The 17,986-nt window shown below is 42.7% G+C and overlaps 1 protein-coding gene across 5 annotated transcripts in view; it reads left to right on the forward strand.

Moving 5' to 3' along the window:
* SNX10 (sorting nexin 10) overlaps positions 1-16,168 on the forward strand; it is a 56,390-nt gene extending 40,222 nt beyond the window's left edge. For all 5 annotated transcript variants that reach the window (XM_081148128.1, XM_081148129.1, XM_081148130.1 and 2 more), the window contains 5 exons: positions 2,498-2,584; positions 6,196-6,296; positions 6,700-6,798; positions 12,872-13,084; positions 13,518-16,168. In XM_081148128.1, coding sequence (XP_081004254.1) covers positions 2,498-2,584; positions 6,196-6,296; positions 6,700-6,798; positions 12,872-13,084; positions 13,518-13,656 — 639 coding nt within the window. In that variant the 3' untranslated portion in view covers positions 13,657-16,168. The remainder of the gene's footprint in view (positions 1-2,497; positions 2,585-6,195; positions 6,297-6,699; positions 6,799-12,871; positions 13,085-13,517) is intronic.
* The last annotated feature ends 1,818 nt before the right edge of the window (positions 16,169-17,986 follow it).

A 17,986-nucleotide genomic window follows, 5' to 3' on the forward strand; every position in this document is an offset into this window, starting at 1 on the left:
TAATTAAACAGCTGAGGTAGGTTGCACGGGCATTATTCCTATTTTCCAGATGTGGAAACAGAGGCTCAGTGAATAAGTTCATAATTTAAGAAGTGGGTGACAGAATTTTTCCCTAGTCTTGTGACCGCAGTTTCGGTGATCTTCCCGTGAAAAGGGACGTGTTACTCATATTTGTTAACAACTGGACAACAGCAAACAAATAGGAAAAAGAAGACCGGATTTATTCCGGAACGATTTGTCATCGTTCATCATCGATTAGTAATAGATTGAGTGTTCGGGGGTATGTGGATTTCATAGCTTACGGTCAGAAACATTTTTTTGAAATCACAAGTTTGTAGCAAATTGACAATGTGTTTTCTGGCCTTTCGTTTTTGTTTGACCTGTGCCAAGGCCCCCGTTTCAGCCACAGGTGCGCGTGTTCTGTTAATATGGAACATTGAGCTGTTGGAAATACTTAATTTCCCTTTTGGTATATTTGAGGACTTCTGCCTCTCCTGTGGAAAAACAGAGCTGCCAGTCCCCGGCGAGGCAGCGTGGCTCACATGTGACTTGATGACTAGGAGCCATCTGGCTCAGAGCGGGGTCCCTTGCTCAGCGTGTAGGCTCAGCCCACCTCCATTAGGCACAGTGCCCAGGGCCCGCAGTGCTTTTAGGGGCCCATGAAAATGTTAAAATTTTTTTTTAATCAGGAAAAAAAAAATGAACATTTAGGTCAAAGACAAGGTTTTAATATATAATAGTAATATATTCATCTTTGTGCCAGTGAAGAAGTCATAAAGTACACACACACACACACACACACACACACACGAGACAAGGTGAAATGTGGACAGACTGACGGCCTTGCCTGGGTTTAGTTTCCTTCAGTTTCCATCTCCAGGCAGGATGTATTTCACCCCTAACCCGATCACACTATATGGAGTGAGGGGCTATTACAAATACTTTGCTTTCACAATTGTTTTTATGGTGCCCCTTACAATTTAGAAAGTGCTTTTGAGAAATAATAGCCCAAACATTTAGAGCATCACTGTATTGTTACCTCATTTTTATTGCCTCTCTGTCTTCTGAATGACATTAAAAATGCATAATGAAAAGATTTTAAAATAAGACTTTTTGGAACATTAACGAGGGCCGGTGGTGGGGCAGAGGTCTGCAGTGCAAGGACAGAGTGCATGTTGTCTTAGAAGGTGAACTTGATAGGTGGCGAAGGTTATTTTCAGGGACTGTGGACTGTGTTTCTCCTTTTTAAATTACTCTGTACTGAAAATTCTCATTTGAGTATCTGCCTAATAGAATGAGGGTGCTCTGTCCAGAAAACCCCACACTCTTTCTTCCCTTCCGCTCCAGCATGTTTGCAGCCTGCCTCTCAGGTGTGTCAAAGAAAGCAGTAAGAAATGGCTAAAATTTCAGCCTTGAAATCCCTCTTTTTTTAACCCAAAAGTTAAAATACTAAAAATTAAATTCCATTAACAAATTTATAATCACCAATTGAATAAATTATACTTTAATACTTATCAAATAAATTATACTTTAATATTTATCATGCAAGCGTAATACATTTTTGTTATACATGTTCTCATTTTTTCCTTGGTGGTCACTGTTATATACATACATATATATATATATAGTTAAGCCTCACCCAAGGAGTGAGGATATTTTTTCCAGTGATTCTTTAGAAAGAGTGGAAGGGAGCAGGGGAGGAGGGGAGAGACATCGATGTGAGAGGGACACATCAACTGGTTGCCTGCCCTGCCCAGGGGTGTGGATTGAACCTGCAACCCAGGCACGTGCTCTTGACTGGGAATCGAACCCCAGACCTTCTGGTGTGCAGGTCGACGCTCTAACCACTGAACAACACTGCACACCGACCGGGGGCCGGGCATTGAGCCTGCAACCGAGGCACCTGCCCTGGGCCGGGATGAACCCAGGGCCCTTCAGTCTGCGGGCCAACGCTCTAACCGCTGAGCCAACCGGCCAGGCCAGGGCAGTGTTTTTAACTAAGCCTATCCTCATGAAGCTGGGGTGCATACCCCAAATCATTTTCAACCCTGTTGCTTGCTTTCCGCATGACCTTTGCTACCCTTACTTGGTTCTGGGAAGTGACGCAGGGCCTATAATTTTAATTTAGAGAGATGAAGAAATAAGAAATGACTGCTTTTAAAATTTGAGAAAAACATGAACCTATTTTTCATGATTGAAAATTAAGATTCCGTTGTAAAGTATACTTTCTTACTGTCTTCACATAACCTGCAAAACTCTCCAGAAGTGCACCCAGCTTGGTTTTGAATTATTTTAAAAATTCCATTTTGTGGCAAAAGTGTTCTTTTTTTGGGGGCTTTCTATGGTGCCCAATTCATTAACTTCTTGTTTTTTAAAGGATCGTAACCACATTGGTTGAGGCTCATTTCCGCTTTGCTCTAGCACAGTCATTTCTCTCATCTCTTTCCAGTCCCACTTGCAGTCCCCAAACAGCTCTCTGTTTGTGATGCCCTTACAGGAGTTCGTGAGTGTCTGGGTTCGAGACCCTAGGATTCAGAAGGAGGACTTCTGGCATTCTTATATCGACTACGAGATATGTATTCATGTAAGTACGCCGTCAGTAGTGATTTTTAGTAGCATGTGTTTGATGAAATACTATGATATACTTACAGTGGACATTTGTAAAGTTTTCCTAATTCAAAGAACTGAATTTTAATGATTACTACTAATGCTTGTATCTTAAAGGAGGTAGTAAGATGTTCCCTAAAGTTGAAAATTTTCTTATTTCAATTCTTTTTTGTACCTTTGTTAATATTAATATTTTAATGTTTATTGCCTGCACGAAGATGTGCCTACATCTAAAATTCACAGTTAAAGAATATTTATACCTCATTAATGGTATTTATGATCTGTTACAGCATATTTCTGGGTAATAAATACAGGGTGTCCCCCCAAAATGTATACACTGTATACATATATCGTCACAAAAATGTAACAGCTGATAGCTCAATTTTGAAAATGAAGTGTGTTTTAATAAACAGTGCCTGTATAATTATTCAAAGTGTGTGTATACATTTTTTTGGGACACCCTATATATCGCTTGATAAATCTTCTGTTTTAAGAGGATGCAGAGTTCTCCGGAGAAGAGACCTGCAGTGTTTTATATGTAGACTGAGAAAGTAGGAACTGAATATGTGCAATTATCTAGCCTTTGTCTAGATTCTGAGTAATCAACACAAGTAAAGTACCAGAAATGATGTTCTTTATTTGGAAATAATGCTCCGTCATAATCTCTTGAGCAATGTTACGCTGCTTGTGGCCTTCTGTGATCATCTTGAACAAGGTCAGCAAACTTCTGTGGAGGGCCAGTAGTAAAGGTCTTCAGCTCTGTGGGCCACACAATCTCTCTCAACACTACTCGATTCTGCTCTTGGAGGGTGGAAGCAGCCATAAATAAGACATCAATGAATGAGTGTAGTTGTGTTCTAATAAAACTTTATTTGTAAAGACAAGTGACAAGCTGGACTTGGCCCATGTGTTAGAGTTTTATGGCCTTGATCATGCCTATAGTCACTTTTCCCATCTGATTTAGTCTAGACTTTTCTCGGGAGCATAGCAACAGCCCAGGTTTTATCTGTGACAACATAGCACAAGTTGTAAGTAGCTAAATTGGTATATTGGACACACAATCACTAGACATAAAACTTTTCTTTTTTTCTCCTTTCTTTTTTCCCCTCAGGGTTCTCCAATTTAGAAAATAAACAAAGTAAAAACTCAGAGCTGCTTTTTTGATGGTAGTGTTGAAGGCCATTGCCAGGGTACACTTTGTATTTTGATTTTGTTTTGGGTTTGCTCAGAAAGTCGCACAGATGTAAATTCTGTGTGGGAAATTATAACACAAATATGTAAGATTAAGCCTTTGGAAATGAAACGAATTCTTTAGTTGCCTTTTAACTTCCTCTAAAACATTTGTGCGTCGTGTCACATGCTTGATGGTAGGTGTGACATTTGATTCCCCTCAGGGAGCTATGACAGCACAGGTCTTTCTCTGCTACTCAAGTAGCATGATATGGATTCAGAAGTGTCCACCTGGAGCCAGAAATGATGGGTTCCACAAATATTATTTGGTGATGTTCTGGCGTTTCTCTGAAATGCTAATAGATTGACAATGAATAAATCTTGGCCTGGTAGGTAGCAGACACAAGCAGATAGATTTAGAGGAATGTAATAAACTAGTGATCTCAGCGTCCTCTGATCCTGTTGTGCAATTAAGAATCGATGGGGGGTTCGGAGAGTCCTGGTCAGCCTCCCTTAGGTGCTATACCCATAGAGCTTTGCAGGTAGAGAAGCCGGTGTTTGACCCCTGTAAATTAACCTCAAGGGAAATGATATCAGGTGACTCTGAAATCTTAGCATTTACTTGGAATTTTAAACAAGTGGACTCTAGAGGTGGGTAATCAATAATATACACTCTCCTGAACTTGTTCTGCAAATGAAGGACTTAGAGGTAGATGGACCTTTGTCAGGTGCAGGCACCGGCTGGATCTCCAGTTATTGGATCCACAGTGAATCTGAACAGAGAAATGAAAGGGACTTGAAATTGGCCCAGTGAGTACCTGGGGTAGGGTCCCCGCAGCGGCCTGGTCCTCTCTGGGGAGGGAGCACCGACAGGATACCTGCCCCGGCCTTGTTAGGACACTAATTCTGGTGCAAATGGCCTGCTTTCTTCCTTTTTTTAAATATGTTTTTATTGATTTCAGAGAGAGGAAGGGAGAGGGAAGAGAGAGAGAAACATCAGTGATGAGAGAGTCATCGATTGACTAAGGAGCCCACAGCCCAGGCATGTGCCCTGACTGGGAATCGAACCTCAATCTCCTGGATCCCAGGTCGATGCTCAACCACTGAGCCACACCTGCCGGCGCGGCCTGCTTTCTTACTCCCCAAGGATCACCTTAGAGCGAGGCCCTGGGGTGCTTTGAAATCCACACACAGGATGTTACTGTGCCACAAACTCCGTCCAGCACATTTTGCTGTTCTGTCGTCAAAGATGATGCGATTGAGACCAATCACTACGTTAGGGGCAGGTCCCTTAATGTAACCTCTCTGCAGCCCAGGTTTCCTGAGGGATGCCAGAGACTCATCCATTTCCTGGGAACAGTTTAAGAACTAACGCGCATAATCACGTTTCCCAAGGAAAACAACTGCTGGGTGCTTATTAAATGGTGGCATAATAGTTCTTGAAATAATATAAATTTGGGGGGCCAAAAAGTTCTCATTTGGTAATGTAAAGATGATGAAATAGAAATTTGAAATCAATGGAGGATGGAGATCTTACAAAATCAGTAGACAAACATTTGCCCAACTCTTGTGTTACCCAAAGGAGAAGCTCTGCCATTTTGCTGAGGATGGGGACTCTGCAGGTGGCCTTAGGGGAGCTGGAAGGAAACCAACATCTAGTAACTAGTAATGATGTTAATGGGTAACATTTGCCAAGCGCTTGTTATCGACCTTCACAGCTACCCTGTGAAATAGGTACATACCGCTGCGCCCCGTTTTATCACTCTAGAAACTGGAGTTGAAGTGATTTCCCTATAGCAGAGCAGGCCTGGGATTTGGGTCACCGTGGGGATGTTTGTCCCTGTGCCTCTCACCCCTCTCTAACTCAGATCACATTCCCTCGCGTGTCTACTAGAGAAGGGAAATGCTGTTCTCTTGTTTAAAAGTGATTTCAGGACTCCCCGTGATTTGTGCGATCGGTAGTGTTGGCCTTGTCAAGGGCATGATCGCTTCTGTGATGTCATGTTGGAGACCAGGAGAAGGTGTCTCTAGTCCCCAAAGGCTTCTGCAGCTACTTGGACAGGTGGACAGTATTAAAACACAGTGGATGACTCTCAGTTTTTACTGGTCGCTTATGCTTCAGGACTTTGTAGTTATGATTCTTCTTGGAAAGCAGTGCTAATAGGCGAGCCAGAGGCGCAGGGAGTGAATGGCTCGCCCCAGATGAACCTGCTCATTTTTGCCACCCCAGCTGTCCTCAGGGCTGTCATATTGGTGGTTTATGTGCAAGATTTGAGCCCGGTTTAAATGAAAATGTATTTTTGGTTTTAAAAATCTTATTTAAACAAATTTTGAGGGGCATATAGTGAGTTATAGATGTAAGAAAAGCATTTTTTCCCTCAAGTGAGGCTTATATTTATTTTTCTTTTCTCTGAACAGACCAATAGCATGTGTTTTACAATGAAAACATCCTGTGTCCGAAGAAGATACAGAGAATTTGTGTGGCTGAGGCAGAGACTCCAAAGTAATGCACTGCTGGTGTAAGTGGTTTAAAGAGCATATCGAGGAGACTCGATTATTATATTCCATATTTAGAACTTTGATATGCATCGATTTATAGGTGTATAAATTATGAAGGCTTTTATAGGCATTCTTCCTGATTGTAATGATAACTTTAGTTAGTTGTGTGGCTGTGGCATCTGAATTCAAAATTTATCATTTGAATTCCACTGACTTTTATGGGTATTAACCATGAAAAGCCTCAAAAATGTTTAAAAATTGGGTTTTCTTTAAGTGAATATTCTCTTATCCCTATTATATAACTAATATGTAATATGTAATCACTGTGTGATAATTATCATGCATAACTTGCTTTCACTTTGAGGGATTTCTGTAACTTAACTACCCTAATTTGATGATTATAATTTTTTTTTTTCTTATAAGACAACTGCCAGAACTTCCATCTAAAAACCTGTTTTTCAACATGAACAATCGCCAGCATGTGGATCAGCGGCGCCAGGGTTTGGAGGATTTCCTCAGAAAGTAAGTGTGCAGAAGCTCGTGTGTCCACACAGGCGATTCGAGAAAAGTGCTTTTTGCAAAAGCTGAGCATCCTGTGATGAGGGAGGGGGAACAGGATTGTCTCCGAAATCTGATGATTTAGAGCGAATCCCAGCCGTTCATTTCCTGTATTAGAGCGCCACCTTGTGGCGCGTATCTGATGGTGCGTATTCGGGACCAAATCTAGAAAGAAAACAATGAACTAATTGAGTCAGATGATAAATACATGGTCCCATAAGCTGTAAAGCAGAGCCAAATTACTTGGGAGTTTCGCTGACAAAAGTAAAATCTGCCGGGAAACAGATGTGCCTTATTAAAAAGGCACTTCTTGAAAACTGTCTTTATTTACAACAGTTGGGATTGATGGACGAAAGTCAGCTCTTCAGTGGGCTGCTAATACCCTTCTGGGCTCTTCTAAATGAGTAGCTTGACTCTGCTCTTTAGAGGGGATATTTATAAGAGGGTATTTATTGGTGTTTGATAGTCTCATTGGGCTATTAACTCTGGATTCCTTGGTGATGGGAGGTACTGTAGTTAAGGCGACTTAAATTCCCACTACTATAATTTCTCTTTTTCCCCACCCTGGAATGCCGGAATTCCCATCCCATGGGACAGCGCATTGGTTTGCACACAGACTCTGAGGCCAGACTGCCTGGGTTCGAATCCTGGCTGGGATTATTAGCTGGGCGCTTGGGCAAGTCTTTTACGCCCTCTGTGCCTGTGTTTTCCCATCTGTAAAGCCGAGTCAATAGCACCTACTTTATAAGATTGTTGAGAGGATGACCTGAGTTAATGAATGTAAAGCACTCACAGCAGTGTGGCATATAATGTGTGGTATCTGAGTATTGGCCGTTATTTGTTTGATGCACTTAAAAATGAAATAGATTTGAGCTAATTTTTCTAACTTCCTATTTTATAAAAAAGAATATAGGCTGAGTCGTATGACTGCTGATTAAGTGGCAGGGCCTGGTCTCCTGGACTGTCTTTTCTACTAGCTTCAGGATCTGAAGTAATCTCCTTTTGAGTTCACTACATGGCACCTTAGAGCTAGCCTGAAATAATATATACTGCCTTCTCTCCATGTGGCTCATTCATAACGGCGTTGGGCATTAAGTATGCCCATGAATATTAATAATTATTGCTATTGATTGATAGAGTGCCTTGCCTTTGAAGGGGTCATGGAGACAAACAGAAACATCCAAGATTATAAACTGAGGGAAGGGAGGGCCGTAAAATAAAAAGAAGCCAGAGGAATGAAAATGACATGATGCCAGAAGACCGAGTAACTGAGCCGAGTCCTGGGAAAACATTACAGTGGGATTCTTTTGGGTATCACAGGCTTGAGAAACAAAGACCTGGTCAAGTTATTCCTGCCTTTTCCCTTTGGGGACTGCTCCGATTTTAATTGTTATCTGTCTGAGACCCAGGTGGCTGATGGCCTCTCCCTTAAGATGTGGTCCCTGCAGTCCAAGTTTGCAGAATGACCTGTCACTCCAGATGCTGCTCAGGGAAGCTGCAGACTGGCCACTGCCTGTGAGGCCTGGGCAGGGCCAGCCAGTTCCCGCAGTCCTGCCAGCACTGGGGAGCTGCTTGTCTCTGCAGAGAGGTCTCCTTATGTGAGGTCAAAGGACAGCATGTGTCTCTGTATTTATGTTGCTAGCTGATCGCAGGGCATGTGTTTTTGACCAGGAACCACTTCATTGTTTTGAACGTGACCTTCCCTCTCGCAGTTGCTCCTACCAAATTAGTGACCCGAGCGAGTGCCATTCGGCTGCAGTGGAGTTAGGCTTGCACGCGGTTCTTTTTGTGTTCTGTGTTGTTTGGCTGCTCGCTGGCTGAATTTGATGCAGACGTCAGAGTGAAAAGTGTCTTGGATTAGGAGCTCGACAAGCTGGGCTCCAGGTGTCCCACGAGTCTTGGCTCCTGATTGTTTTCTGGCTATATTTTTTATTTTTATTTTTTTAAAAATTCTCACCTGAGGATATTTTTTCCATTGCTTTTCAGAGAGAGTGGAAGGGAGAAAGGGAGAAGGAAGGGGGGAGAGAGAAAGGGGGGGGACATTGATGTGAGAGACACATCGATTGGTTGCCTCCCGCACACTCCCCAACCCGGCCAGGGATGGAGCCTGCAACTGAGGCATCAAACCCAGGACCCTTCAGTCTGCAGGCCAACGCTCTAACCACCGAGCCAAACTGGCCAGGGCATTTTTTGGCTATGTCACTTCATGCCTTGGAGCCTTGGTTTGCTATAAAGAGTGTAATAATGTTACCCATGCTTTGCCGACTTCACTGGGTGGTTGTGCCATTCAAATAATGTATTAGAGGAAAAACTGTTTATTAAGTGACTACTTTGGGGCCAGGCTGGGTACTGGTACTTGTGTGGTAGATTTTTAAAAAATCAGGTTCATAAGTTTTGAAGTTATGAACCAGGGGCACTTAATATGGTCAAACCCTTCGAAACCAAGATGCTGCTCTCTCTCTGGGCATATGTGTGTGTATATAATAGAACAGCTTTTTTTCATTTTAAGGTAATTTGTGAAATAATTTATATTTAATAGCAAAGTACAGATGCAGGCCAGTCTTCATAGAGGAATTAGAAAGTTGTTTCTTTCAGTAGGTGCCAAAAAATAATTTATACCATTTATTGAACACTTACTATATGTATAGCTTTTTACACATTTTATCTCAATACCTACAATAATATTAGGAGTTAGGTATCATTTCAATTTTATAGACAAGGAAATTATAGGAAAGGTGGAGGCACTATATTAATCCCAGGAACTGGCAAGTTTACAGTTAGCAGAGCTTTTAAATGCTAGTTAAATGTGGTCAGTATGATTGCAAGATTTTTCAGATATATTCATTTTCCCTCAATCTTGATCTCAAGCTATGACCTCCCCTTTGGACCCCAGGATAATTATAAATTATAAGTCACTTCTACTAGTATCTGTGGCAAAAGAAAGTTCTAGGCTAAAATTATAAACTCTGTTGGTAAGACTCCAACTGTGAAAATGGCATCCCTACTAATTTTTTACGTTTGATTGATGCCACGAATGGGAGCTAACTCTCCTTTACTGAAGTCATCCCATTAACGTAACTACACGTACCTTCAATGTAGGCTTTTTGTATTTCTTTAAAATTTAAGGAATATTATAGTTCTTTTTTTACCAAAGGATATCATGGAAACATTACAGTTAGTTTTGTGCGCACACACACGCACACGCACACGCACACGCACACACACGCACAGAGTTTTATGTCTGTGTTCAGTAGAGGGCACCACAGCACAGTTCATGAACGCCTTCAGTGAAGGTCTGTAGCTTTTCTTTTTTTCTCATGGTAAGAGGTAAACAGGCTGAATTAGAATTTTTTTCCTACATCACACTGCTAACCTTCCACATGTGATACAGATGTGTGTGTGCGTCATCACACTGGGTACGGTAGACCCAGGGCATCCTTAGTTACGATTAAATGTTTTTGCATAGCTACATATTCAACTGAACCAATATATAACCCACCTAATAAAATCACGTTGAGGAAAACCAGATTTTCGACTGTGTCCAATTCAAGAGAAAAACGGGTTTTGCTCTGTGTAGTTTAAAGTTGTCATGGGGACAGGAATCACTTTGGACTCAGGTTGTAAATAGCTTTTCACAAATTCCTTAAAAATTCTAGAGGCTATTTTTTTGTTCCTTTTATAAAGGCTTAAGGATTGCATACATTTATTTTTATGGAGGCTTATAACGATGACATTTTATTGACTGTTTTACAAAGTACTCTTTATATTAAGTTTGAAGTTGATTCACTGCAATTAGATTTGTTTGTGGAAAATGTGGCACAAATATGACTAAGGTAAAAATAAGATTTAATATTGTGGTGATGGCAGTCACAACACTCGCTGATATATATTAAACCCGATATCGCGTTCAATGAACCAGTGACGCTCACCGAGCCACGTGGGAGAACACTCTCCACATTTCGTATTTTTAATTTGGGAATGAAATATCTAACTAAAAATAAAAATCATAAATACATTAGAAATTCTTTTTGCTTGCTGAAAACTCATACCGGTGGGGCACGGGGGCATAAATTTCGCCGGCCGGGCCGAGTGAATTGAACACCGCAGAGCTGTGCGGAGCAGATGTGCTGTCTTTGAACCTCAGGCCCTGCGGGTGGTCAGAGGTCCCCCCAGCGCGTCCCCTGCCTGGGAACCGAGAGCGGGGTGTGCCCAGCTCCCTGTCGCTTTTCTCCTGCGTGGCCTCCAGATGGCAGCATTAAGCAGAAAAGCAAACACTGGGAACTAATGGGTCTAATGTACAGTAAAATTGGAAATTGAATTATAGCCCGGGAAAGAAGACAGTAGCCTTGAGGTCGCGACCAGCGGGCTCCGGTCCCCTTTGTCTGCCGCGCCCGTGGGGTGGGTCCCGGCCCGTTCCCCACGGCGCGAGCAGTTCAAGGCTCAGCAGGATTGCTCTGGACGTGAAATAAAGCGAAAATGAATTTGTGTCCAATAGCATTGGCATTAGTGCTCATTACTTTTGTGGTGTAATGCCTCGAAGCATCTAAAATCAATTTTAAAGATTACCCATTATTTTATAAAGAAAATAAAACGCATTTCCACCAGACACAAAGCAGTAAGTATAATCCTGTGAATAGTTCCTCGAACCCCGGCTGGCGGGGGCACTTGGTTCAAACCCTGCGAGTGCAAGTTCGTGTTAACGGGCCATCGCCATACGCGTCTCCTCTGGATCTGAAGTGTTTAGAAAAGAGTGGCGAACATCTGTCCATGCGGAGAATCTCGGGAGCAGTGAGAGGAATTGGCCACGTTACTACTTGTATTTGGTAGATTAATCTTTATCATGTGACAGGGCCATCTTCTGGGGAACCCGGGGCAGAGGCCACGGAGGGAGAGGAAGTGTTCAGCTGCTTTGCTGGAGATTTTGCCTTTTAAAAAGGTTTCACTTTTCCTTTCTGTAGGCCAGTAAAGAATATTTTCTGAAACCACATTTGTAAGCCTGTTGCAGCCAAGGGGACGGCTAGATTTTGGTTGTGGGTACTGCGCTTTTCCAGATGTTGGCCTTCTTGAAAAAATAATTCTCTTTCATGTGGAAGGAAAGGAAAAAATTCACATGACCATGGGTTTTAAGTAAATTAAATATGGATGACCCAAAGAGATGCACTTTTCTAGTTACTTGTTAAAAAAAAAAATGCACAGTATTAGGTAAGGTCCATTCATTCTTAAATACATAATCTATTTTTCATAGGTCTCTATGAAAAGTCTCATGTTGGGCAAAATTATACTTGGGTTTTAGTGTTTTGGTTTTGTCTCCTCCAACTAACTGGTCTTAGTTAGAAATGATCATACACAGAAATCTTTGCTAAAAAAGATAAAAAGTTTTTATTTAAATATCAGGGTATACTTTGTCAGGAGAAAACACATTCATTGATAATATGAATTTGAGCATGTGTAGGTTTTGCTACAGGGGGTGTTTACTCCTCCCTGCAGTTCTGAGGCACTAGTTGAAATCTGTACTCTTCGCACCACTGAAGATTTCAGAGACATTTCTAGTCACTCTTAGGGATTCCAAAAAAAAAAAAAAAAGCCACCTCTCAACCGAGCCCTTGTAAACTTGTACAGAAGCATAGCTGTAAAGTTTTTCCTTCCAATAAAGAGATGACTTTTTAATAGAACTTTTAATAGTAGCTGAACGTTTTGATGTTTTCCCGAAAGCCTCGCCTGTAAAGATCACAGGATTGACATGCTGGTTGGCAGTCAGTTTTCTCTTGTTTTGTTTAAGTAAGTTTCTGTGACTACATACGCAAAATATTTCCGTAATGAATCCACGCGGCCGTCACAGATGGTTAAATGGAAGGAACGTCCTTGGAGCTGTTCTTCTGACAGATGTTCTTAACGATCAGCTTCGTGTGCGTACTCACCTGGACGTCCAGAGGCTGGAACACAAGTTAGCATGTGCTTCGCCCCCTGGGAGGCAGGGCCCAGGGCGGCGCGGGCGTGCCCGGTGCCCATGCCCGCTGACCGCCTCTGCTCTGCCCAGGGTGCTGCACAACGCGCTGCTGCTCTCGGACAGCAGCCTGCACCTCTTCCTGCAGAGCCACCTGACCTCCGACGACATCGAGGCCTGCGTGTCGGGGCAGACCCGGTACTCCGTGGAGGACGCCATCCGCAAGTTCGCCCTGATGAACAGGCGCTTCCCCGAAGAAGACGAGGACGGGAAAGGCGAGCCCCACGCGGGTCACGGTCCCCAGAGGTACTTCCCCCCGTGGCCGCAGGCCGCGCGTGTCTCTGCCTGACCCGGGCGTCCGCACACGCTTCCCCTTCTTGTGGATGGGATCCTAAGATAGTGAGAAAATTAATTGACTGAGATTGTATTGAGTTGTGACAGCTCATCATAGTGGTCCTCACGCACACCTCCACGCTGCATTAATGAATGCAGTCGAAATTCAATTATCTGCATTCTGATTATGTGACTTTCATTTAGTCAGACTTGAATTATTTGCGTTTAAATTATCTAGCTAAAAAAATATCCAACTGCACTCCAAATGGCTAATTAAAAGTCCAAATTTCCTGTCTCTCTTTGTGACTGGAGATAATTACAGTTCTCCTCTGTTACTCAGGCTTTGAGTGTGTTGTGAAAACCAATTTCCTCTTTTTATTATTTTCCCCCCTCTCTCCTTTTCCAGTTCATCCTCTGGGTTTGGACACAGTCGCGATGACAGCAGTTCACACGGGTGTAAAATGAGCCCGGCTCCGCAGGAATCCCGAAAAAAAAAGAATTCCAGTGTGACCAACGGAGGAACAGCAAATTATGTCCAGTCGTAGAGAAGAAAGCTCGCTAATGACATACTCTTACCTAAAGCTCACTGTCATGCTATTAGGTATTTAAATTCTTCAAGACGCTGGATTATTAGTGCTGTTTTTATGTTGTGTTATTTTGGCTAAGAAGCTAAAAGCCTGTGATTGCAACACTCTCCTTTATAGGCAAACATTATTGGTAAGACAAGATCCTGCCCTCAAATGAAATGGTTTACATGTTTAAAAAAAAAATCCTGGTTGGTTTTACTGAATTTGAAAAGACGAGTAAATAGGTAGCATTTAAAATCTAGAAAGAGGATTCCTTCTGTGTCAATGGGCAGTGTCACTGCAAACACAGCACGTATGAGCTTAGCCACTATGAAACTGAGCCTAGGCCCGACCATCTCCTTCAGACATGTGGCTGATATTTTGCGGGTCCCTCCCCTGCACTGGGGAAGCACTTTGCTTTTGGGTGTTTGAAATATTTTAAGAGTGTCGAACCTTTCCAGTATTCTATTTCACACTTAGATGGGAAGGTATCTTATGAATAGAGACACGTTAAAATAATGTTTACATCTTAGACAAAACAGAAATAGGCTAGTAACTTTGCTTATATATTTGCAATATATCGATTCAGAAATACAGTTTCCTTGTCCAAAATCAGCTTTAACACATGGTTTCCGGAGACAAATCATTTGTTTTCATTATCACTGTGTAACTAGAATTACAGGTTCATGATTTATTTTCTGACTAAATGTGCAACTTCCTATCACTAGATAACTTTGTCAGTGGTGGTTACTTGTTACTTAGCTTTAAGTTAGAAGTAGGACCTTATAAAAATAAATTTAATGTTACCAATAAGTATTCCCATAATTTAGAAAAGGATACCAACTTGTTAATTTCAGAATTATTCATTTTTAAAAAGCCCTTTCTTTTTAGGTACCTGCCAGAGAATTGGTATAACTTAATATAATTTAATAAAATCTTACTATTTTTTTTTTCGTGGCCCAAAGAGAAAATGTCTTAAACTACATTGAACTTCAAATTTCAGATGAGGCAGCATTTTCTTGAGATAATTATCCAGGTTTCTTCCCTGTTGAATGGTGCAAAATACCTCTGAAACTAACAGGAAGGTATTTTTACATAACTGGGATAACTTGTTGCTTTAAATGTGACCTCACTTCATTTTAATTAGGAGTTTAAAAGTTTCCATATTATTAAAAAGCCTTTGAAATGCTTGTAACTAAGAAGCAATAGAAAAAAATTAAATTTAGAAGAAGAATAATGTCCATAATTTCTGATTTCTGTTTTTTGTTTTTTTGGTTTGGTCTAAAACATTATTTAACTTATTATGTAAATATTCTGATTTAACGTATTGGATCTTGTTACTTTATCATCTAAGACTCATTATTTTAATACAGAAAAAAAGAGGTTTAGCAATTTCTTTTTATCTTGCCAACATGTAAAGTTTACCATCCTGTCTTTTAAGAGCTAGCCCCAGCTCCTCTGCGATATGTATTTGAATTCACATTATTTCTGTTTTTCAGTAGTTTTGAAAAGCATGTAATATATGCCACCAATTGTCACATTATCTATAGAGGATGTAAACAGCCACCAAAATGCATATTAAGTAATGCTTAACACTGTGGTATGCAAACTTCACGAGGTCATCGTTTTCACATTAAACATGAAAAAAATCTAGTTTGTTGGATCACTTGTTTTATCCGAGAATGTATTTCTTCTGACTTTAGACCTAAATTCAGTGTGTTTTGAACGATCGGTAATTTTTAATGAAGAAGTTGGGTAAAATTTTCTTTAATATTCACTCTGGTTATACACGTTTGAGGCTCTGGCTTTGGCTTGGCTGTTTTGATAGCTAAGCACCTTTAAAGCTGATACTCAGCAGCTGAGGTGTTTAGATGAACTTCAGCCCCAGTGGCTCTCTGGCTTTGTTCAAGTCTCTTGTTTTTCTCTGGAATATTTTTATAAAGTTTTCTTTAGGAAAAGACAAGAATTACTCAAGTAACTAAACTAAATAGAATAGATATTTATTTAAAGCTATTTTTAATGTAACTTAAATTTAAAGAATTCTAATCCTGGGTGTTTTATGATTTATGTTTGTCAAAGCTGCATTTCCCTGTGTAAACTATTCACCTATAAAGGGGGCTTATGTGTTTTGTTTGAGGACTGGTTTTATATATAGCCCAAAGGGGTCAACAATGAAAGTCAAAACCTGTTACTTAGGGCTCCTTTTAAAGTCTCACTTGGAAGAGAGTGACTTAAATTCTAGTTCAAATTTCAAGTTTTAAAAATTACTAAGTTAGAGAAATGCTTATCTTTAAGTAGTTATGTCCCTTAAGATATTAAATATAATGCAGGAGCTTTTCAAGCCTAGTTCACGTTTTATTGAATAATTAAATACAAACAAGTGATATGCAATAACCTTAAAATCTCTTTTATGGCCATTAAGAATTTAAACAAATTCATTTAGCCTGGCCACAATTACCGTTATATCCAACAATAAATGGAATGTTGTTCTGAACTCAATTTATATTTTATTTTTGGTGCCTTAAGGATTCATCATTATTGAGCTGCTGTGGTACAAATAAGGTTTTCAGTATTTCAGCCATAAAGGAACAGCCCCTTCACAAAAGGCCTCTAAAATCTTAGGACAAAGATGACAAAGCAAAAGCTTATTTTATTTCAAAATAGTTTTCCTCTCAATATTTAAATTACTTAGTTGGTATCCTATGAATACAACGCAGCATCTTTTTAATGGAGGAAACAATTTCTATACAACTTTCTGCTTTTGTTTGGAATACAGACCTTTTGTTACTTTTTTAAATCTGGAAACACATTTTCAAAGACAAAATGCTTTCCTGAAATTAGCTATTGCAACTGGACAAAGCACAGATCCCGTTCTCTTTGCAAGTAAAGGTCGTAAGAAACGAACACATTTTAATAGAATGGAGTCCCAAAAATTTTCGAAGGCTGTAAATAAGCAACAATTTCTTTTAACATCTGAAATATTTACAAAGGATCTTGGCTCGACCCTTGGCCATAGGATCTCACAGAACGAGTCACCATTGTCCCTCTAAGGCAGGCACCACTGCTCTCCACTGCTGCTGGAAACTTTTCCAGATCCTTGGAAAGGAACAGTGCGTTGGGCACTAATTTTTTTAGCTGCGAAAACTCTGGTAGTTAATGACCCTTTTCTTTTTCTCCAAAATTCCAAAGACTTCTTTTCAAAAGATAGAGAGGAAAAAACCCCAAAAAGCGCTACAGTTTGCTGCGGACTTTCAATTGCGGTCTAAAGACACTGTGCACATGCCACGCCGAGGAGGCGCGACCCTTCCTCCCCGGCGAGACGCGGAGGTCCGGCCGCCGGCGCCCCGCTCGGCTCCGGGCCCCAGGCGCCGCGCGGGCGGACTCGCGGTGGCGCTTTTGCTCGGTGCTTACCTCCGGGCCTTCTTATAGCTTTGCCCCCCACCCACTGGCGGGGCCGCTCCCGCGGCTGCCCCTCGGCCGCCTGTTGGCTGCGGCCCCGCCGCCCGCGCGCACTCCCCGCGCCGCGACCCGCACACGCGCGCTCCCGCCGCCTCCCGCCCGGGCCGCTGCGCCCGCGGCGGCGGCGACGGGCTGGCAGGTAGCGAGCCAGCCGGCCTCGGCCCGGTAACCCATGGCAACCGCCCTGGTAACCCATAGCAACTGCGCTGCGGAAAGAAAGAAAGGAAAGAAAAAAAAAAAAAACCTTGGGGGGAGGCGGGGAGGCGGGTGGTGAGTGGGAACAACAACCGCAAAAAGGCGGCGATTGACGCACAGCCTGCAGCGCCCTCGCGCCCGCCCCACCTGCTCCCCGCGCGGGCCCGCGCGGGCGCCTTCCCAGCCCCGAGATGACAACTCTGGCTGCTCCAGAGCCGTGACAAAAGCAATATACAGACGGGCTTGGGGTGGCGGGTTCGGCGTGGGAGGGAGCTTGGAAAACCGGTGGCCCCCCGGGGCCGCCCGTGCGTCGTCTCCAGGGCCCCGGCTGGGTTTGCGAGCGCGCGTGGAGCCGGGACCCCGCCGCCAGGGTGGGTGTCCAGGGCCGCGCGGTCAGGGTCGGCCGCCTGGAGCCGGGGGAGGCGGCGGCGGCCTTTCCCACGCAGGGCTGGACCCGAGTCTTTGTTCTGCAGATGCGGGCGCGGTGCTGAGGCCCCGCCATCGGGCCCAAGAGGGGGCGACGAGCGGCCGCCCGCGGCCTGGGTGTGGCTAGGGCTGGGGGGTCCGCGCGGGTGCCCGGGGGCGCCGCGGGGCTGGGCGAGACCCACGCGTCCCAATTGTTTATATGCGCACGCACCGCACCCAGTGGTTGACC

This window comes from Miniopterus schreibersii (assembly GCF_964146895.1).
Source record: "Miniopterus schreibersii genome assembly, chromosome: 9".
In the NCBI taxonomy this organism is placed as follows: Eukaryota; Metazoa; Chordata; class Mammalia; order Chiroptera; family Miniopteridae; genus Miniopterus; species Miniopterus schreibersii.